This window comes from Ailuropoda melanoleuca, chromosome 16 (genome assembly GCF_002007445.2).
Source record: "Ailuropoda melanoleuca isolate Jingjing chromosome 16, ASM200744v2, whole genome shotgun sequence".
NCBI lineage: Eukaryota > Metazoa > Chordata > Mammalia > Carnivora > Ursidae > Ailuropoda > Ailuropoda melanoleuca.
Genome location: NC_048233.1, coordinates 52,958,718 through 52,980,788, shown reverse-complemented (window position 1 = coordinate 52,980,788; position 22,071 = coordinate 52,958,718). Strand labels below are relative to the sequence as shown.

Below are 22,071 nucleotides of genomic sequence, written 5' to 3'. Positions count from 1 at the left end.
CGACAGGGGAGGAAGGAAGCTAACCAGGACCCACACTGTCCCTCGGGAGCTCTGTGTGCATCTGTCTCATTTGGTCCCCAAAACAGCCCTGNGGGGAGGAAGGAAGCTAACCAGGACCCACACTGTCCCTCGGGAGCTCTGTGTGCATCTGTCTCATTTGGTCCTCAAAACAGCCCTGAGGGGCGCCTGGGTGGCTCAGCCGTTAAGCATCTGCCTTCGGCTCAGGTCATGATCCCAGGGTCCTGGGATTGAGCCCTGCATTGGGCTCCCTGCTTGGCAGGAAGCCTGCTTCTTCCTCTCCCACTCCCCTTGCTTGTGTTCCCTCTCTCACTGCCTCTCTCTGTCAAATAAATAAATAAAATCTTAAAAAAAAAAGTTGCATAAAAAAAAAATNTCCCCTTGCTTGTGTTCCCTCTCTCGCTGCCTCTCTCTGTCAAATAAATAAATAAAATCTTAAAAAAAAAAGTTGCATAAAAAAAAACCTAAGGAAGATGTTATTATCCCATTTTACAGACAGAAGTGAAGTCACTTGCCCAAGGCCCCAGAGCCACTCAGGGTCAGAGTCAGAATTACCCGCATGTATCCTGACTCTTTCCAGGGCTCTTTTGTGGCTCCAAGACACAACCATCCCTGAGGGTCCCAGAGATTTTGTTGTTGTTGTTGTTGTTGTTGTTAAATACAAGTTCTTACTTTTCCTGAAGTCTTGATTCCTTTTGCCAGGGACGCATACACAATCACCCAAGCCAGGAAGAGGCAGAAGGCTAGTGGCCACCTGATCTCCCCAGGATATTCAATTCCAGCAGAAATCTTCAGCACAAAGTACCTAAGAGTTGGAAAGAGAAAGCAGGGAGGGGAATGAGGAGGGAGGGAAGTGATGGTCTGCAGGTTTCATCTCCCTGCAGAGCCAGGAGCCTTGAATAAACCCCAGCCCTCCTCACCCTCCCAGTTAGGGACCTTAGGAGATCAGGGTGAGGGATGTTTTGATCTGGGTTCGAATCCACAGCTGTCTGCAAAAAGGCCAGCTGGATTTACCCGGTTCCTAATTATGTGCTGGGAAGCCTCTCGTGTCCCTGGGCAGCTTCTCAGTTCCATTGGCATCCGGACCTGCCCCAGGACAAGTGTGACATGTCCAACAGCATTGGGAGTCCCAGCCCAGCCTGCCAACAGGCACTCCCAAGGCTGACGTCTTTCTACAAGGACACACCACTAATAGGAACTCTGAACCGTCAAGGACGATTTTTGTGTTTTTTTTCTGTAGTGTTCTACTCTTTTATGAGGCTGCATTCCAATTGTATTTGCATAATTTTAAATGTAAAAAACAGAGTCACTATGCTCAATGACTAAAACTGCTGCTCTGTACTTAAGTTCCAGTTGCGTTGGGCACGTCCGCCGGCCGAGGTTGGCTGAAATGGAAAAGCAGGGCTGGCTTGCCCTTGTTCAAGGAATGTAGTCAAAGACAGAGAACACGCAAACAGAAGGGGCTGCTGGTCATCTGTGTATCTGCTCCAGAAGCCCTGGCCTGCCTGGCAGCCCCTGCACCCCCGGGGGTAGCTTATAGCCTGGCCACAGGGCAGGCAGGCAGGCAGGCAGCCGCACTCCTGGGGACAGGAGGTAGTCATAGGGATGCGGAGTGGTGACTCAGACAATCCCTTCAGCTCTGCAATGACCAACTCCTGCATCCTGGATGCAAGCGCTGTGCTTGTAGCTTGGTGTTCTTCTGTGACCTCAACAAAGGGCCAGCCAGAACCCAGACTCTACAGTACTGCAGAAACGTCAGCCCAGAACGTTCTGACCTGCAGAGGGATGTGAGGGTGGCACCACTCCTGGCCTCGCTGGCAACAGTGCCCTCCAGCCCGCTCATGAGCGTGCACTGGGGAGGCTGTGGGCAGCACACAGCCATGTGTTTTAGAACAGACCCGCTCCTTTCTGTCTCCATCCCTGCAGCAACTGGGGCTCAAGAGTTGAGTAAAAAGTGGGGCGCCTGGGTTAAGTCAGTTAAGCATCTGCCTTTGGCTCGGGTCATGAGCACCGAGTTGGGCTCCCTGCTCAGCAGGGAGTCTGCTTCTCCCTCTCCCCCTGCTCGTGATCTTTCTCTCTCTCAAATAAATAAATAAAATCTTTAAAAAAAAAAAAGAGTTGAGTAAAAGTGATCAAGGTTGGAACTGACCTGAGCTCCTCAACTTTAGGGACCATGTTTCCCAAGCAATGAAAAGGCTCTCCCCTGAGTCCCCACTCCCTACATGGGCAAACCATTTAGGCAACAATTCCACGGCACCTTGGCCATGTCAAGGGCACCCTGCTTTAATAAGGGACCTCTCAAAAGGCTAATAACATTTCTTCTTAGAAATGAAGACTGGTCCTAGAGGATTAGTAAAGACCACCAAAAGCCAACCTACAAATCATTCAAACAACATGGATGATGTGATCAGATTTCATCTAAGCACCAGGTCAAACTCAGCTTCCCAGTACGCAGGGTGAGGCACTCTCACTGCTACATTATCTTCAAAAAGAATTATGTCATCATTCAGCCTCACTCCCCCTTTGGCTCTGTTCCATGTACCCTCTGAGTGCACACAGAAGAGAAAACCCGGAATAGGAATTAATGGCAATTGGGAGAACTACTGGGGATATTAATGACCACTTCTTACCATCTAAGGAAAGGCCACAAACCAGGGGCCCGCTGACATGTGGATTTTACTTGGCCCCGGTGTTTTATCTGAATTAGTTTGCTAACATTTAGAATGGGAAAGACATAAAAATTTGGATTTTATTTCCAACCTCTCATAAAATGGAAGCTCTAGGGGCACCTGGGTGGCTCAGTCTGTTCAGCGTCTGCCTTCGGCTGGGGTCATGATCCCAGGGTCCTAGGATCCAGCCCCACATAGGGCTCCCTGCTCAGTGGGGAGCCTGCTTCTCCTCTTCCTCTGCTGCTCCCCCTGCTTGGTTCTCTCTCTCAAATAAATAAATAAATAAATAAATAAATAAATAAAATCTTTAAAGAATAAAAATAAAATAAAATAAAATAAAATAAAATAAAATAAAATAAAATAAATTGGAAGCCCTAGCAGCACTGGCCCACCTTCCCACAAGAGAGTGACCATTTGGAGCTGAGTAGCAGCAGCCTCCCTCCCATGTGGCAGACAGGCTCTCCAGTTTGCCACACTCCCCACCATTCCCTATCGCCTTGTTCATACTTCAAAACCTCCCTGCCAAGCCCCTGACACATCTGAGTTTATAAACCCTGACATAAAGCTTAACGGGAGAACATTTCTTATTTACCCTTCATTGAACTCTGTCCACATTCATCTACCTTAAGAAATCATTCCATAAACTTTATTAAATCTTCCTATGATGGCTGAGGATTTCCTCATATTTCTGAACCTTAATCCTCAAAGACTGGAAACAATGGACGTAGAAAGTACAAAAGTAAGGCAAACTGTTTTTTAAAAAATAGTTCTTTAAACTAAATAATTGACGATGACTTGTTTTTTTGCTTTTTGCCTCTCTTCCCTTCTCAAGTTCAGAGGGAAGGAAAAAAAAACCAAAAAAACCCAACACCTAGTTTACTGAAGGTCTGCTTTGACCACATTGGCTGAAGGTTTTGCAGTGTTCTGTCACTGACATCAGGAGTGACAGCAGCACCAAGAGCATGCAGTCACCTCCACTCTCCAGAGCCACGAGGACCAACAATCTGCTCTCAGAAGCCCAACCAGGGAAGGAACCTTCCTTCCGAATCACTCAAGTAGGTAGGGAAGGTGCAGAGGGAAGCAACGCATCCCTTGGGCCACCTGCACCTCTGGACGACAACTTGAAAATTCATTCATTCACTGGGTTTCCCTCAAGAAGTTAAAAAAAAATCTTACTTGAAATACTCTTCACTCCCACTGACAAATGTCTTATTGGCCTGGCTGGTGAAGTTAACCATTGTCAAGTTGGGATAGGCAGTCATGCAGAAAGTTGAGTTCTTGATCTGTATTTTGGGATGGTCGCTGATGACACAGGAATCTGTTGGAGAGAGGATGGGGCAGAAGCACGGTGAGAGCTTTGCAGAAAATACACACACGTCTCTCTCTAGCAACCGAAAACCAAGACCCAAAAATAGTTGCCACATATTGAAGAGTGACTTTGGGAAAGTGGTAACTGAGCAAAGCTAGGTGCAGATGAACCCCAAGATTATGTTTTACTCATGCAGGAGACCCTGGTACCCACAGCAGTGTCTTGTGGTGATACCAGAGGCTGTCTTTTTGGAGCACTCCCCATGTGGCCAGAGCTGTGCCAAGCGTTCTGCATGTGTTATCTCATTAATGTTCACAACAGCCTGGTGGTAGGTGCTATTACCTCCACTTTTTTTTTTTAAGATTTATTTATTTATTCGACAGAGATAGAGACAGCCAATGAGAGAGGGGACACAAGCAGGGGGAGTGGGAGAGGAAGAAGCAGGCTCACAGCGGAAGAGCCTGATGAGGGGCTCGATCCCATAATGCCGGGATCACGCCCTGAGCTGAAGGCAGACGCTTAACCGCTGTGCCACCCAGGCGCCCCAATTACCTCCACTTTTAAGATGGGGGGCGGTGAACCTGCATGGGTCAGTTAAGTGTCTGACTCTTGATTTTGGCTCAGGTCACAATCTCAGGCTCACCAGATTGAGCCCCACGTCAGACTCCACACTCACCATGGAGTCTCCTTGAGAGTCTCTCTCTTCCTCTCCCTCTACCCCTCCCCCTGCTCTCTCTCTCTCAAATAAAAATAAGTAAATGTAAAAAAAAAGTCTTTAAAAAAGTGGGGGAAAAGTTCAACGAGGTTGAGTAACTCTATTCAAATCACACAGACAATAAGCAGAGGGGAGAGAGAGAGGATCTTAAGCAGGCTCTACACCCAGTGCAGAGCCCAGCACGGGGCTCGATCTCACAAGCCTGAGATCATGACCTGAGCCCAGAACGAGAGTCAGACACTCAACTGACCGAGCCACCCAGGCGCCCCTATTATGTTCATTTTAAATAGGGAGAAGCTGAAGTCTTTCTGACCGTATTACAATGCCTCTCTGACAGCTTTATAAATACTGAGCACTTGATGGATAGTTTAAGTAGAGTCCATCAAGATGCTATTTTATCCTAAAAGATACTATTTTACAAAGGAGTGAAAAGCAGCAGTAATAATGGCTAACACTTACATGAAGCATACCAGATACTGTTGTAAGTGCTTTATACGTACCAACTAATTTAGGCCTCACATCACCCCTACCAGGTAGGTATTGCCACTGTCTATGCTGCAGATAAAGAAACTGAGGCACGGAGAAGAGCAGATGCTTGTCAAGGTCACACAGCAAAACCAGGAGGCAAACAAGCACTCTCTCTGGAAGCCATGCTCTCAGCCACTCTACTATGAAGCCGAGAGCAGGGATCATAGACTCGAACACCTTCAGAAGCCAGGCTGGTGACACAAATGATGAAGGCATAAAATAGAGGGTAATAAGGGGAGGTTGGGACTCTGGCAAACTGGAGAATGCTCCAGCCAACCAGCGTCATGCCTTTTCCGGGTGTTCTGGAAAAAGACGCAGAAAATTTGGATATTTACATGAAACCTCTCCATTTTTAAATGTTGGAAGTAAGACCAAATTACTTTTAAATATCATGGACCAAACAACAACAACAACAAAAGAGCACATGGCCACCCGGGTCTGGTGCATTAACTCTCAATGCATGCCCTCCGCAGAAAAGCAAACTGAGTAAGACGGTGGGTTCCGAGGCTCCCCTGCCCTGAGAGTTTAGATGAGTTCCTTTATCTGTCCAAGCCTCCACTGTCTGATAATAGTTGTGTCTAGCTCACAAGATTGTTGCAAAAGTCAAAATAAGTGACATCGTGGATGAAAAAAAATCTCACAATGCCTAGAGCACCGCCGGACTCTTATCAATTTTAGCCATAACTCAGTCATCGTTGTTATACCTTTCTATGGGGTGGGCGTCTCTAGTACTTAGCATCCTCTCCCACAATGCTACTTGCCAGCTATAAATCACCTACTGCCTCCCCCCATCCTCCCAGAATATCTCATTATATCGGATAAAATGTTAAAAATAACAATTATAAGAATCTCTTCCCTCTGATGAGTTCTTTGGACCAGGGTTTTCCACGGTGTTACTACTGACTTTGGGGGTCAGATAATTCTCTGCGTTGGGAGCTGTCCTGGGCTTTGCAGAGCATTTGGCAGCATCCCTGACCTCTGTCCACTAGATGGCAGAGGCATCCACCCACCACCGCCACCACCCCACCATCCCCACTGTGACAACCCCAAGTATCTATAAACATTTTCAAATGTCTCCTGAAAAATCTCCCAGGGTTGAGAGCCACTGCTTTTTAATGTCCTCAAATTACCCTCCTAGTCTTCTTTAGTCTAATCAACTGACAGAGTTCCAGAGGGATTCCGACCTAATTATCAAATATTTACAGAGGAAGCGCTTGTTTCCCCCAGCAGCGATCAGAATAAAGACAATAGAGGACCACCTCCATCCCTTTCTCTTTAAGTAAGCACAGTAGTTTTTTCCTGAACTCCTGCCAAAAAGTACGTCCATCCAAGACTGAACACATCGCTAACATGCAGGCAAATGCCACATAGACCGCTTCCAGAACTGGCACTGTCAATCACGCGAGGCATCTTCCCTAGAGAGCGGCTCTGGATGTCTCTGGATCCCTGCTCACAGCGGCAGTGCAAGGTCACACCATTTCTGCGTCACTACGGCAGGCTCCCCGCAGCCTCAAGCCTCCCGCAGTATCCCTTCCCACCACTGGGCGGCAGGAGCGTGCTTCCCAGCGCCCAGCGCCTTCAGGTGGGCCGGCGGAGGGAAGAATGATGGGCCGCGTTAGTCGCACTCAGCGGCCCAGCAAGGCCGAACAAAGAACAGCGATCAGGGACGCGCTAAATTGAAAGTTGTTGGAATGGGATTCTCTTTACTCGGGCAATTATTAATAATGAAAACACACGAAAGACTAGGGAGAAAAGGGATCATTTAATTAAACTTATAATGAAAATGAAGCCATTCCAGAAATAGAAATGGTATTTATGGTGTTCCCATTTGAAATGACCCAGGCAGCTCCTACATTTCACAGAACAGTCGCTGGTCTCCCTTGTCAGGGCATGGGTTAGCCGTTCTCTGTTACAGAGACCTGAAGGGTTGAGTCTTCTAAGGAAGACAGTCTGTCTTATAACCTACAACTTAGAAATAAGCTGCAAGCCCAGCCTCTACTCTGGGACAGAGCCAGGGCTGGGTGGTTTAGAGGGCCCTGGCATCTCATGGGGGAGGTGAGCCTCTGGAGCGATAGGACCCCAGCAATGCTGAGCCAGCCATGGGAAAGACACCTCTCGCCCAGACTGAAGGACGTAAATGAGAGCATCCCATCCCTCCCTCCTGCAACCAAGTGGCCCACTATCTCATGGTCGGGCAGTTATGGGGAGAGGCTGAGCCTGGAGATTATTAGGGGAACACTGCACTAGGGGAAGGGATTTTTTTTTCCATTTCCTAAGCAAGCCTCTCTCAGAATGGCCATTTGGGAAAGAGCCTGGAATAGCCACCGTCTGAACTCCTGACTTGTCCATCAGAGCAGTAGGGCCATAAAGCTGCCACTGTGTCTGCAAGTCAGACCATCATCGCCTTTTCGAAGTCAGCCCAGGACCCCGAAGGACCAATACTTCTACAAGGGCTAGCCTGGTCCCAGTAACGGAACACAGCCATGTGCGGATAACACCGAGAAGGACAGATGGAGGGGCTGCACAAAGAAAGGTGGGGATTGACATCTTGCTTTAAAAAAACAAAAAAGGAAAAAATGTAAAGTACTTACTAAGCATGAGCTAAAAATCTGTCCAGCCTGTCTGTATGCTCCCAGGGAATACCAGAGTGAAAGACGTCTATTGCTTCTCTCTGCTCAGACCTTGCATCGTTTTTATGGTTTGTACCAGTCGACTAGGAGCTTGGCTGTGTAATGCCATTACTCTGCCTTTAATGTTTCCTAGGCTATCGTGAGCCAGACTGGAAACTCCACAAAAGCAGGGGCAGCCCCTCCCACATACCTGGCCCAGTCAACACGCTCAGCTTGCTTCAAAAAGAATACACACACACACACACACACACACACACACACACACACGTATATACACATGTACATGCTCTGACGATAAAGTAAATATGTATCTATCATAGAAAAGGTAGAAAAGAAAATACGGTCCTACATCGGTAATACATCTTGTGTATTTGGATGAAGAGTTCCCCATGTTTTATGAAATATTCATGTTCAATGATTATAGAATACTTCATCCTATGGATGTACTATAAATTATTTGAACCATGGGGTTATTCAATAATTACTTGACTTTTGGTTGTTTCTAGTGTTTTCCAAGACTGTACATGAGGCTGCCATGAACAATCATGTATAATCCTTACCTGTAGCTCTGATTTTCCCTCTTAAGATAGATCCCCAGAAATAGAACTGCTAAGTCAACTACTGTTCACCCAGCCTTTTTTTTTACCCCACAGAATCTCAGCTACAAACAGGGACACATGGACTGATGTCACTCTGCCAGGACAGGTGAAGTAGAACTCGCTGGAGCACAGACTCTTCAGGAACCCTAGATAAGCAGAGAATCAGGAGTCCTGACACCTAAATGTCAGTGCTGGTTCTATCTTTCGACTTACAGCCTGTCACTTCCACTCTCTGAGCCCAGTTCACTTTCTCACCTGCAAAATAGTAATCATGTCTCTGGCCCCTTGGAACTCATAGGGCTCTTATTAGGAAGAGCAGAGACATCATTTATGAAGCTGCTTTGTAGACGGGGGAGCATTTAGCATGGTGCTTTCGGACTGTGGCCTTGGGAGGCAGACAAACGTGGGTTCAAACCCCAGGTCTACCACAGAGCTACCTCTATGACCTTGAGCTCCAGTTTTTTCATCTGTAAAATGGAAAAAATAATAAAGCCATGTGTCGGCTTGTGCTTCTTGTACGTTGGCAATAGGAATAAAAGGGTTACCTGTGGTGCCTGGTGTGCAGGAAGTGAGGCTAGCCATTATCATTAAGTGTTAAGGTGCTATATTGTCAAAAGAGAATGTTGTTTCTGAACTACTCTCCCTCCTAGAGGACAGCTGCAGGACACTGATCACCATGTCCCACGTGGCTCCTGATGGAAGTCTCAAGGGGCACTTCCCATAGAACCTGAACCATGCCAGCAGCCCTTCTTCAGCAGGTGCTCCTTTGAAAAGTGACTTCCCCCCCAGGCACAATCTGGGAAGGACAAGCAAGGCTCCGGGACAACCTTGAGATATTTCTGCACTCTAGATCCTACATGCTGGAAAATGTTCTAGCAAACCATTCCCTCAGCTAATTCTTGGTTGTGATCCTGTGAACAGCTACCGAGTGGCATTCTCTCAGAGAGTAGCTTTGCCGAGGTGACCACTGGGCTGGCAGAAACTGCAGGGCAAGAAGGTGGGGCACTCCATTCCAAAAATGGTTAAGGGCACCCTAATGTAGGGGTGTGGGCAAACGCCAACCTAGTGGTTCTTTGGTTCCTGGAGAACTTTAAAACTACAGAATCCTAGATGCCATCCCCAATTGTCTGATTTAACTGGTGAGAAGTGGACCCTAAGTGATGTTTTGATTTGTCAGTTCCCTGGGTGATTCTGGTGCGTGGAAGCTTGGGCTGAGAACCGCTGCCCAAACCCAAGAACCCATCTGCATGGAGACCATACAGATGCCCCGAGAGTCTAAGGGACACTCACTCTTGGTCATACCATCAGTGAGCCACATGCCTGGGAACCTCCACAACCCCCCCCCACTCCTGAGCACTTCCAGGTGCACAGGGTTTGGATTTAATGGGCACATGTCTTTAGTTTTAGCTCTTCTTCAGACTTATTCAAAATCTCTTTAGGTGGAGGCTGGTCACGGAGGTGGGTCATGGCACGCGGGTACGTAAACGTGTGCGTAACATGCTGCAGTGTACGTTTCTGCCTTCAGGTCTGTGCGTCTCTCGGGGGCTGTGGGAGGGAAGAGTTCACCTTTCTCTCTTAGCACACTCTAAGGACTGAATAATGCCCCAGCTCTGCAATGTGCTGGCTCTGAGGGCAAAGGAGCTGATGTGGAGGCCAACACTGAGAGCCCATCGTGTAGAGATTGCGGGAGTCTGACCTCAGCACAGACTGAGCTTAAGGGGAAGAATAACAGATATGCTGGGAAAACAAGAAACTACTTGCTTATTGACGCCCATCGAAAGGACCAGAGACCAAAGGTGACTGAGGCACCTTGATTTCTGGAGGGCTCCCATATCCTTTGTTTCTTGTAGCCTTACAGCATCCCATGACGTGGGGATGATAAAGAATATGTTGATTTCTACTTGACAAATGATGAAAGTGCAGATCCAGAGAGAGAAGTTACCCAACCCAGACCCATGTACTATCAGGGGCAGAGATGTCATTTAGACCAGAGGGTCTTGCCCCCAAGTGTGCCCTGCTCCCCCTCACTTTCACCTGCTGGCCTTTGACCCAGCAAGCAGACAGCTCCCCCTAAGCCTTCAAGCCCCAGGGGATTTCAGGTCTAAAAGGGACCTTCAGGAACTCTCCCTGACTTCCCCGCAGACAGACATCCCCATTTCTAGGCATTGCATTATGCACATTTCTATCAGAGGTCTTCAGGTCAAGCAGTTGTTCTCATAGATACGTCATGCACTGAGCAGTATTTTGTTCAGTGTGGACCCAGGATCACATGCATTACTCTCCTAGACTCTAAGACCCCATTGCTTTCAACTCGTACCTTGCAAACGAATGGAATTGAATCACCTGGAGACCTTGCTAATATGCAAATTTCCCAACCCCACCCAAATCTAATGTAACGGACCATCCAGTGGGCTTGTAAACCTGCATTTTTAGCAAACACTCCAGTTACTCATGGGTGCCTCAGGTCATGATCCCAGGGTCCTGGGATCGAATCCTGCATCAGGCTCCCTGCTCAGTGGGGAGTCTGCTTCTCCCTCTGCCTCTACCCCTCCCCCATTTGTGCTCTCTCTCTCTCTCTCACACTCTCTCTCTCTCAAATAAATAAAAAAATATTTTTTAAAAATAAAATAAATGTTAGAATTAAGTATATGTGGTTGTTTGTTTTAATCTCTGCGCCCACCACTTAATGTAGGTATATCCAAACTTACCTAATAAAAGTTTGGTTTTATCTTTGCATTCTGGTGTGTTCCAAGGGTTGTTGCAGGAGCCCCAGGGCAGCACAGACACAAAGGAGGCAAACAGGTAGAAAAGTGTGTAGCAAATAATCACATTGTAGTATATGGCTATCAGGACGGAGATAATCAGCATCGCGATGCCACAGCCTGTGGAAGCAAAATTTCCGGGGATTTATTCCATCCCAGATCCTAGGGAATTCTTACAGTTGGGCACGGGGTGGGGAGCTGGTCTTGGCTCTCTTTTACAGATGGATACACGAACAGTGGAGTGGACTCTATCTATCAGGGGCGTTGAGGCATTCTGCTGGCAACAGAACAATGCCAGAGGCAACCTTGGGCCATTCTTCAGAGGGTCCCAGAGGTGGAACTCCTCAATAAAGGAAAACGTGAATTCTACTGTTCACAAAAGCAGATCACCCTCCTAGAGGACGCGTGGTGCCAGAGAGAGCAGGATAGGGCTGAGAAAGCTGGAAGGCAGGTTGGACTCACCTTGTAGGGCCGGGATGGCCTTCCATACAGACACTGGTCCCTGGCTGGCAAACTGGCCCAGTGACACTTCTAGGAAGAAGATGGGCAACCCGGCCAGAGCCAGCATCATCAGGTAGGGGATGAGGAAAGCACCTTGGGAAGAGACAGTGGGGAGTGAGAGCCCTGGGAGACCAAAGCTGGCATGGACTACATTCGCCCTCTGGGGTGGGAGCTGGCTCTCCCTCCTTTTCCAGGAAACCTTTGATATTCCAGCTCAACCACAGGCACCCCAGGACATTTAACAGCCCCCCTCTACAAAGTGCAAGAGAGTACCCCACAAACACACTCCTCTTCCCAATTCCCCACTGGATGGGTCAATAGGGGGTGTGTGCTGGTTGGGTTTTATTATTTTCTCTTCTTTTCTTTTTCTTATCTTTGCATTTCAATGTCCCCAAATTAAGCTCTTCTAATGCAACAAATCCACACCTTTGACTCACTGCTCCAGTCAGATTTGGTAGAATCTTCAGGGCGGCTCTACCCTCCAAGGACCTCACATCTGCTAAGGTAGATTCCAGGAGCCCTTCTGTGTGATAACCCAAGTTTCCTGTACACCTCCTGGCAAGGGTGCTGGGTCTGCTCTGCCAGACAAGTGGCTAGAACATCCCTCTCCCCACCACCACAGCCACCACGCTCTTCTCAACTTCCTTCCCCACATAGAGGTCCCTTCATCCTTCAAGGTCAACTCAAATGCTTCCTCCTCCAAGAAGCCTCCCTTCTCTGTCCTCCCACAGTACCTTCCCCGGGCACTAAGCATTTGACAATATTTACTTCGTATCTTATCTAGACTGGGAGCTCCCTGAGGTTGTCAACCCTTTATCTCTTTATTCCCTGGAAGGCCCCCCACCCTCAACCAGGACGGAGTAGCGGGGAGACCTCCACAAACTGCTGGAGGTTCTCTGGGCTCTTCCCCTTCAACGATTCTTTCAGATTGTGCAGGAAGGCAGTGGGAAGCAGCCATGATCCTTGAAAAGATTGGACCATGAAGACTGTTGCATGGGTCAGAGCCAATTTGGGCATCAGGGATGCCAGAGCCCAGAACGCTGTGCTCCACGGAAGGAAAGCTGGTTTTTCTCTGGTCTGCTCTTTCCAACTTCCTGTCTGGCAGAGGGACCTTTCCCGCCAGGGCCTCTCCAGGCAGGGAAGGCCCCAGCGGTGGCCTCGAACTGATGGGGAGTAAAACCAAGGATCCTGCTCTAGCCTCTCCTGACGGGGTTTTGAGAAAGATGTGGGTTATGCAATCCTTCTCTTCTGCTCCTGAGAAGGAGGAAGCGAGCTCTCCACCCAGTGCCGAGGGCTGCGGGGTCGGAGCCACAGTGCAGAACGGTCTGCCTCTCCCTCCCCGTGCAAGGCTCCACAAGGAGCTCCTGGAACTGCCTGGCCAGACACAGAACCACACTTTGCAAATGCCTGGGCTGGGGAAGGGTGGCAGGGGGCGGGGAGCAAAACCGAGCTGTTTCACCAGCTGAACTCCCTCCCTAGTCCCATCTTGTGCACCCAGCCGCTCCCTGTCACTGGAAACCTTATTACAGCATCTCTGGCCCACTTCCTGCACCCTGGGCTGGGACTCTTGCAGAAAACCAAGTGGAAACTCAGCTGGGGTGCCTACATTTGTGCGGCCAGCACACGTTCTTCTGTTTTCAGGGCATCTCTGGTTGCAAAGTATCTGCAGTCCTCATAAGTACCTGTCAGTGTGTCCTCATTTGGAATTGGAGGAGAGAAGGCACATTTTTCTGTCCCATGGCACAGCCCCTGTCTACTGTCTGGAGCCCACCCAAGAGAAAACAAAAAAACAAAACCCCTAACCTGATGGGGTGAGGGTCTCTTTGGTCCTAGGAGGGAGTCCTGGTTCCGAGAGGGGAACTTGTCAGTTTGGGCAATGTGGGGGTGGGCAAGCCGCTGGTCAAGATGCTTCAAGGTGGAGAGGGCAAGCAAAGAGGCCCCTGAATGTGCCGGGTCCCCCCTCCATGGTGGGTACACAAGCGGTACAGGGGATTCTAGAGGCCGGGCCGCTGGTGTGCCCCTAACTGGCATCCTCACCATTTCAGAAATGGTTTTCCTTCAAAAGCAGCTTCTTCCACCCAGTGAAGACCAATGAAACGAAAACCGTTTTTTGCCAAATGATTTGGCTGAAGTCGAAATCTGCCCCGCTTGTGCCCAAGAGGATGTACATGCGTGGGTACTTCTGAGAGGTTTTCAAGAGTACGACCCCCAGCATCTCTCCATTCACACCGTGTGGTTCGCCTGCAGCCTGCATTCCACATGACTCAAATGCCCGTTCCCAAAGTCTCCCGTGTAGGCTCAGATTTCCAGGTTATCATCTTAAACCGTCCTTAATTTGGTGTCCAGGACCACACAGTTACTGCTGTGTGGGTGCACAGAGTGTGCTGCTACCAGAATATTAACCAGCTAAATTCAAGTTTGAACTCCCCTGTGTCAGTGTCCACTTGGCTCAGGACCTGGTCCCCCGAGCTGGTTCAGTGGGGGGGATCACAGAGGCCCACCTCTCCCCTGAGCTCCATCCCTGATAAAAGCCTCCTGGATCTAGCACCAATCAGTTACCATGGCTCCTGCCCTCCGGCTCAGCACTGAGGCCCACTGGGGATGGGGCTGGAGCGTGAGGAGGCTGCTTGGAGCCTCCCATCCGAGCCCAGCCCTGGGGCTCTGTGTGCCTCCCCAACCCGCACGTGCCCACCCCGCCCCCGCCGCAGGCGGAAAGACCGGAAAAGCCATACCTCCCCCGTTCTGGAAGGCCAGGTAGGGAAACCTCCAGACATTGCCCAGCCCCACTGCGTACCCCACCATGGACAGGATGAAGTCCAGTTTGCTGGACCAGTTCCCTCGGGCCTTATTCTCATCCCCTTGCTCGTCCTCCTGGGGGCGGAAAAGCACATTGTCGGATAAGAGCCCTGGGGTCGATCCACAAGCAGGCCCCATTCCGCCCCTCCCCCCTGCTGACGGTCTTTCCCAGCAAGCAGGCCCCCAAGTTCCAACCGAGGATGCATTGGCAAGCAGGACCCCAATCTGGAAGAGAAGATGCATCTACAAGCAGGGCCCTCTCCCTTCAACCCTGCACTGAGAGTCTTTCAGCAAGCAGGCTCCCAATTCTGGTCTGAAGGTTCCTCTTCAACAGACCCCCCCTAAAGCCCCCCTTCCCAAATCCTGCAGTCAGGGCACACCAGCAAGCAGCTTTCCCCAAACCTTGAACCTGTTGGTTGATTGCAAGCAGGTCCCTCCATCCCCAACCCCTGACCAAGAGTTCAGTTGGCAAGCAGCCCCCCCAGTATCATGCCTAGAATCCCCAGCAAGCAGATCCCTAACCAACCCGTCCCTCCCCAAAACTCTCAACACAACCGCTCCTCAGCCCTTTCTCCCTCTGGAGTCTGCTAGGCCAGAAACAGAGCTGCAATGCCCGAAGCCAGCCAGAGCCCCTGAATCACATTCTCTGCCAAAGCCAACGGGCAGAACCGGCCTGGTCAGCTAATTTACGGGGGGGGGGGCATCTCTCAACACCAGGGAAAGGGAAACAGGCAGGAGGGAGATGTGAGTGTGAAAGAAGAGGAAGAACGGAGAAGGTAGATATGGTAAAAGACAGGACAGCGAAAGCCTTGAGTTCTGGTCTAAACTTTACCACTGGATAATCCCAGGCAAGCCACTTGCTCTCTCTGAGCCTCTGTGCCCCCATCTGTAAAACGAGGGGTTCAGAATAACTATCCCCTGAGGCACCTTCCAGCTCCAGTAATCTATGGACCTTTGAGGCTCACATCTCCATCTTCACCCTAAGATGCTCTCTTAGGGGCAGTACCTCATTCTGGAATGCCTCACTACTAAGCAGGAAAGGATGGAGGTGAAGCCACCTCAAATAAATTCAAAATGTTCAGGACACCTGGACAACACACAAAGGTTCCAGGGACCCAAATCATTGCCCGGCTTCCGCCTCCTCAGTCATACTTCATTTCTATTCTAGCAACCTGGTATGTCTCACACTGTTGCACAGGCTGTGGGCGGTGAAGGAGCTATCAGGAGAGGAGGAAGTCTCTGGAAGAGAGAAGGGCCGAGGTAGATGTCAGAAAGACAAGCACGGAAAAATGGGCAGAACTGATGATAGGCAAATGCCGGGCCTCATCTCCTCTGAACATCTGCAACATCCCCCCATAGGCTCCTCTCCCAAGCACACCACCTCCAGCCCCACCCACCCTCCCTTTCTTCCTGAGCTAAAGGGGTGGGAGTTCCAGCTGCCTTTGCCGCAGTGCGGAGGTTAAGCAAGGCATTTGAAACAATTTTCTGCCTCCACCTGGGGTCACGCTGTTGGGCACATGCTGTCAGAGGCAGTTAATATATACAGACAAACGCTCCAGAAGTGGACTCCAAAAACAGGGGCAAGTGTATGTTCATTTCTAGTTATTATTCGAACAGCTGGGCTCCTGCAATGAGGGCCTGTGGATGAGTGTATGTGTGTGTGTGTGTACAAACACTAGAATGACCTTGAACACAAGGGTTGCATAAACCTGAAATCTCAGGCAGGCAGGTGTTTTGATTCCAGCACCCACCACTGGATGCATGACTAGCCCCCAAGCCCAGGGAAGGGGAGGAGACTGCAGAAAGACAGGGGGTGGAAAGGGAAGAGCTAAAGCAGGTGAGACAGGACAGAGAAAGGAAGAGATCAGAGGAAGGAGGGGGACTGGAGGGAAATGGAAGAAGACAAGAGCCCACTTGAGAGAGGGTAATAGTAATCAGTTATTATTAGTTGCCTAACCCAGGATTGGGATTTGCTCTGTGGGTTTTTCATGACTCTGGTTGAGCATAAAGGATCAAATCCAGAGGCAGCTCCAGGTTTGTGGGGCATGGAGCTTATTCGATTGAGATAGGTCCCCTTTAAAAAAAAAAACAAAAAACAAAAACAAAAATACACAAAGTTATGATAACAAAATTAGGTACCAGGTTTTGGAAGAGTCCTGAAGCCTAAGCTTCGGAAGTAGCTTCACGTATACCCACCTCTCATCAGAGTTCTCATAGCTGGTAACTCTAAGTGAAAAGGCTGTAGTACTTAAACTGTTAATCCCCGTAGTGCGGTGGGGGGGGGTGTTCCTCTGTATTTAATTTTTAATTTTTATTTTTTAAAGTAGGCTCCCGCCAGCGTGGAGCCCAACTCTTGGGGCCCGAACTCAGGACCCTGAGATGAGGACCCGAGCTGAAATCCAGTGGGAGGCTCTACTGAGCCGCCCAGGTGCCCCTTTTTAAATTTGTTTAATTAAGAGAAAACATTTTAAAGAAAAGGCTCAGTCATAGACAAAAGGGGGAGTCCTGTTTTCGTAAACCTATCTGCCGCAACTGCTCAATGAGGCTGCACCCTAATGTCCGAGACCGAGGATGGGGAGGGATAGGGGGTGGCAGATCCTGAGTTCTCGATATCTCTGGCAGGGTCACTACAGCCCTAGCGCCCTGAACTGGGGACCCCAGCGCAGTGCGAGCTTCCGAAGCCCCAAAGCTGTCTCCCGCATCCATTACCTGGCACTGCCAACCGGTCTCCCCATCAGCACACGTGCACCCGCTACAGCCCGGGTCGCCTCGCACGCCTAGGGAGCAGGAGGCGGCGCGGGCTGAGCGCGACCTGCTTACCTGGGCGGCAGCGGTGGCCACGCTGCCCGGGAGCACGGACGTGATTCCATCCGTGCCCAGCACCACGGTGCTCTGGCTCATATTCACCCAGCCCACAGCCGGGGTATTGTTCCGCTCCAGGGTGCCCTTGCCCACACTCACGTTAGCATCCCCCTCGGGGCCGCGCAGAGCTGGAATCTTACAATGAAGAGCGTTGCCGGGCCCGGCGGCCCCAGAAGGAGCGGCGGCCTGCGCACTGCGCGCCTCGCTCAAGTCCCTCGGAGCTGCCGAGGCCGCCGGCGCCCGCGGGCTGCTGAGTTTGCAAGCCCCCACTCCCGGCCGCTCTGCCTCGCAGGCTCGCGCGTCAGGGGACTGAAAAGTTTGGGCGCCGGTGGAAGCGGACCTGGGCACACGCGGCGTCGGCGCGGCGGCGGCCGCGGGAAGCTCCTGCTCCGGGCTGGTCCTGGGCGCGCACGGGCCATCGTGGTGGCCCAGCGCCATCGCAGCCCCCAGGCTGTTGGCTGGTTGTTTATTTATTTCTTTGGGAGCACCGCAATCCTGCAAATACAATGTGAAGTTCGTGCACAAAAAAAAAAAAAAAAAAAAAAAAAGTCACGGCTGCTTTAAAAATACCTGTATCTACATATAAAGACGTTCACCACTCAGGGTCAGACACAATATCTAGGGAATAAACTGGAATCCGGATTTTTTTTCCCTCTCCAGGAAAAACTGTATTTCTCAATTAGCTTGTCTTATCAATAACCAGATGGCATAAAGCGGTTAATATTCCTCTCTCTGATGGTGGGAAAATTTAGAAAATAGACAGAAATGGGTTTTTTGACGGGGGGAGAAGAGGAGGGTGGAAATAGCCCTACAGCCATGAGCTCCCCACCCTCTTTGGATTTCACATCACGGCTGTAGGGTGCCCACTTCCCCATCACCATTGTAGAAAGATTCTTTAATTTTCCGCCCCATTTCCTTTGTCATTCAATAATGCACATTGCCTTTTTTTTTTTTTAATAAGCTATAGGCAAGCTGTGGCTACAAAGCTGATGCCCTGGCACCTGCGAGTATTTCAGGCCAAATAGGTTGCGCGAATCCCAAATCCATCCCCGCCCTCCAGGTAGTAAAGGCAGGGGTAAGGATGGCGATCAACACAACAAGAACAACAACCCCACAACAACCATAATAAACCAGATGTAAAACACAAGATAGTAACCAGGTTTGTTATCTTACACGACCTACACACTTACAGATTCCCAGATAGGTAAAACAACACGCAAAGTTTTTTGATTCCCCTTCTCCCTCCAATAACTATTCACAGGAGTCTAATGTTCTTCATGCCCCTACAGCTGCTAGGGGTCCAAAACTCAGTAGTAATTTTCATTTGCTTTTTCTCAGTTGAGTTTCAAATGAAGAGAAATGCCAGCGGTGGTTTTTCCGTCTGCTTTCTCTCCTGGTGTTATCTTCTGGGGCTCCCTAAATATTAGCACCAATATTTACTATTATACTGTAAGAATGATCATATAACCTTCACCTCAACCGCGCATATCTCACCTAACCGTCTTTCATAAATGCACAGATCAGAACTCATTAAATTGCTTGATCAGTACTCATTAAGTACCTTGGCTCCAGCAAGCATTCTTATCTCAATAGCCTATAGTACTCTGAGCGACCAGCCTCAGGACCAGCACCTGGCTTTCAGCACCAAGGACAGTGCCCGGGACCGCGGTTAGGAGACCTCCAACCACCACAGCCTCAGAAAGCTCTTTTCGATCTCAGTTGATGCTCACAAGAACAAAATACCTACCGCTTCGAGAACTGCCCTCCCTTCCTCTTCCAAAATGCACAGAACACTTCAAAAAGAAGTATGCTAAACGAATCTGCCCTCCCTCCACCCGCAGCTCCCTCTCCTCTTAAAAGAACAAAAGCAAACACTCACCATGTCTGACACCGGCAACAGATTGAACGGGTGGAGAGTGAAACCAGCTATTGACAAGACCGGGTTTGACTCCAGCAAGAGAGGCGGTTTCTATATCTCCTTGGGAAAGGCCAGGTTTGCGTCAGTGCAAAGCAAGGTGCCCTTCGTTTGACATTTTCTTGATAATACAAGTTTGATAAATCATTACCCCCTTGGATTCGAGTTTTAAAGGGACAACAGCCAAGAGTACGCTGGCCAGTTGTCCCTCCGGCGGGAGGGGGCTGCGTGTTCGGCGTGACTCATGTGGGTCTGATTACTAAACCGAAGCCGGCGGGAGGGGATGACAGAAGTTTGCCTCCTCCTAATTAAGGGAAACATGGGAGGGACACGTCCCACTGCACCCAAGGCGAGACGCAGCCGCCAACAGAGCGGATTGGGCTACGAGGTGGGAGAGGGGGAAGGAATTAAATCACTGTCATGTTTCCATCTTTCTCTTCCTCTAGATCCCATAGCTGCCTCTCCGATCAGCAGGCAGCGGATTCCACAATATTACCACGAGATCGAGGGTCTGCACGTAGCGCTACAGCTCTGGGATGGCCAGTGCTCACTCGTTCCTCGTTTATAAGGGTGTACCTGCCTGTGTGTATGCAGACTTTCGATCCTCACAGCCCTACCCTCGCAGACAACCAGTGTTTGAGGGCTGTCAGACAGCCCTCCCAGAAAACTAGGGGTTTCACTTACAAATTGAGGTCTAATATTTGCCTTCCTATTTTATCTCTACTAACACAAAAGAAATTCTGAGTAAAACTATGACTGTTCTCATTGTATTTTTTAGGCTCCTCTGAAAATACTTTCGAGAAATAAAGAGGGAATTATTTCCAACAGTGACCTCGTTCTTAGGTCATTTTCAAAGTCAAAGGACACCCACTCTTTCTTCATAGCCCTCTCAATAAAAATCCACCACAGCCAGGACTGATGTGGGAGCGCAAGGTCTGAGAGATCCTCCAAATCGCGATCTCCAACAACCAGGTAGCTGGGCTGGGCAACCGGGAAGCCACAGGAGAATAGGACGTTCTACCGTACTGCGGCGGAGTGAGAGGTGACCCTAAAGGTAAAAAGATGCACTCTCCTGTTAGTACAAAGTAATGGCTATAATCAGAAGAAGGTGAAGACACCTTTACAAAGAAGCCTGAAAAGGGATGCCTAATAAAACTCTTCCCCTCTCTCCTTCTGGCCGGGCTCTTTGGGGGAACCCCTGGCCTCGGGGGTTGGGAGCCAAGGAAGGCACTTTGAGCCTTCCCAGCCGCCCGCAGCCCGCCCCACCGCCTCGGGGTCGGCTCCGTCGCACTCGGCTGGGCGGTCCCCACGCGGCAGGAGGACAATGCCGCGGAGGCCGCAGGGGGAGGCTGGGGCGGCAGATTGCGGTGAGCGCCGGGGGCACTGCGGAGGCCCCTCCCGCCTCCTTCAGACCTCCCGTGCCGCGGCTCACTGGCTTGCCCGCCTGGCCCATCCGAGGGCAACCAGCTGGGACCCACGGTCTGCATGCACTAGGATGGAAGGAGCATGGGTTCCCTGATGAAGCCTTCCTTGAGAGTCGCCTTGCGGGTTTCAGGCAGCTTTTTATTTTAGTTTCGAGTTAACATTTATTAAGCTCTCAATATTGAACCATTGTGCAAGGGCTTTCCATGAATTATCCCACTTAGCTTTGGCAAACAACCTTTGAGAAGCCCGGGAAACTGAGGTTTAGAAAGTCGCTTTCAAACCCCGGAAAATCTTCCCCCACCCCTCCGGCAGGGATGTCGCGGGGGCCCAGTCGCGCTCTCTTCGGAGGCCCGCACCTCGGGAAGCCAGGCGAGTTCTCGGAGTAGGAGTAAGGGAGACCGGGGTGGGACTGTGCTGGGCTCTGGCAGTAGGAGGGTCAACAAAGCAGGCGGGGCCCAGAAGCCCGCAGGGGCGTGCGTGTCAGCCTCGATGGGCGCTGCGAAGCACCCTAGACTCTGGGAGCCACGGGGAAAGCCGAGCAAGGCTGCTTGGCGCTTCTTCCGAAACAGACCCCAGTTTCCAAGGAGCCAAACTGAGATGCGAGAAGTGTAAGGGGCAGGCCTGACAGTCCCTACTTCCGAGCCACGAGGCGCGCCCCTGGGTTGGGTAGGCCACCCTCTGCGGGCCCAGGACAGACTTCCACAGCGGTCACGACTTGGAAAGGCTCTGGCCTTTGTTCGTGCAGCTGAGCCGCCCCCGCAGTGTGTGGGAGCGGGTAGAGCGTCCACTTGCAACCCGACGTTCCGGGGCGCACTGACGTTCCAGGCTGGGGCGGGAGCCGGCAGTACTGCGGCCCTGGGCACAAGTGACGCTCCCGCCCTCGCTCAGCCCCCAGGCCTGACGTGTCGCCTGCGGGCCCTCCCCGGCCAAGTGCGCACTTGGGTTCCCGCGTGGCGCCCGTCACGCGTCAGGCCCTTCCGAGGCTGCGGGGTGGGGGCGTGGTGGTGGAGGCGCTGAGTGAGCTCCCCACCTCACCCCACTTCCAGCCGCAAGATTCTAGAAAGGAGGGGCTGCGTTCCAAGTGGAGGGAGGGTCTGGGGCGGGGAGGCCAAGAGGGGTCGCTGGGATGCCGGCGCGGAGGCGGGGTGGCTGGCCCCGGCGGGCAGCAAGGTAGGGGTTTGAGGGCGGGAGGGAGCGAGCGAGCGTGGCGAGGCTGGAGGCCCGGGGCAGCTCGTCGGGCGTGCGGTTGTGTGTCAGAGCTTGGGCAGCGCCGGGATGGAGCCTCAGTATTAAAAAAGAATTAGAATAAAAGGTGCAAGTCCTGCGGACTCGGGCCTCCCCC

General features: G+C 50.8%; 1 protein-coding gene across 1 annotated transcript in view; it reads right to left on the bottom strand.

Moving 5' to 3' along the window:
* SLC6A5 (solute carrier family 6 member 5) overlaps positions 1-20,757 on the bottom strand; it is a 59,301-nt gene extending 38,544 nt beyond the window's left edge. Inside the window, exons 1-7 of the mRNA XM_034644799.1 lie at positions 20,596-20,757; positions 17,348-17,884; positions 14,464-14,602; positions 11,693-11,824; positions 11,177-11,350; positions 3,864-4,005; positions 691-823 (exon numbers count right to left, since the gene is read on the bottom strand). Of these exons, the coding sequence (XP_034500690.1) occupies positions 691-823; positions 3,864-4,005; positions 11,177-11,350; positions 11,693-11,824; positions 14,464-14,602; positions 17,348-17,884; positions 20,596-20,757 (1,419 nt within the window). The remainder of the gene's footprint in view (positions 1-690; positions 824-3,863; positions 4,006-11,176; positions 11,351-11,692; positions 11,825-14,463; positions 14,603-17,347; positions 17,885-20,595) is intronic.
* Positions 20,758-22,071: the final 1,314 nt, after the last annotated feature.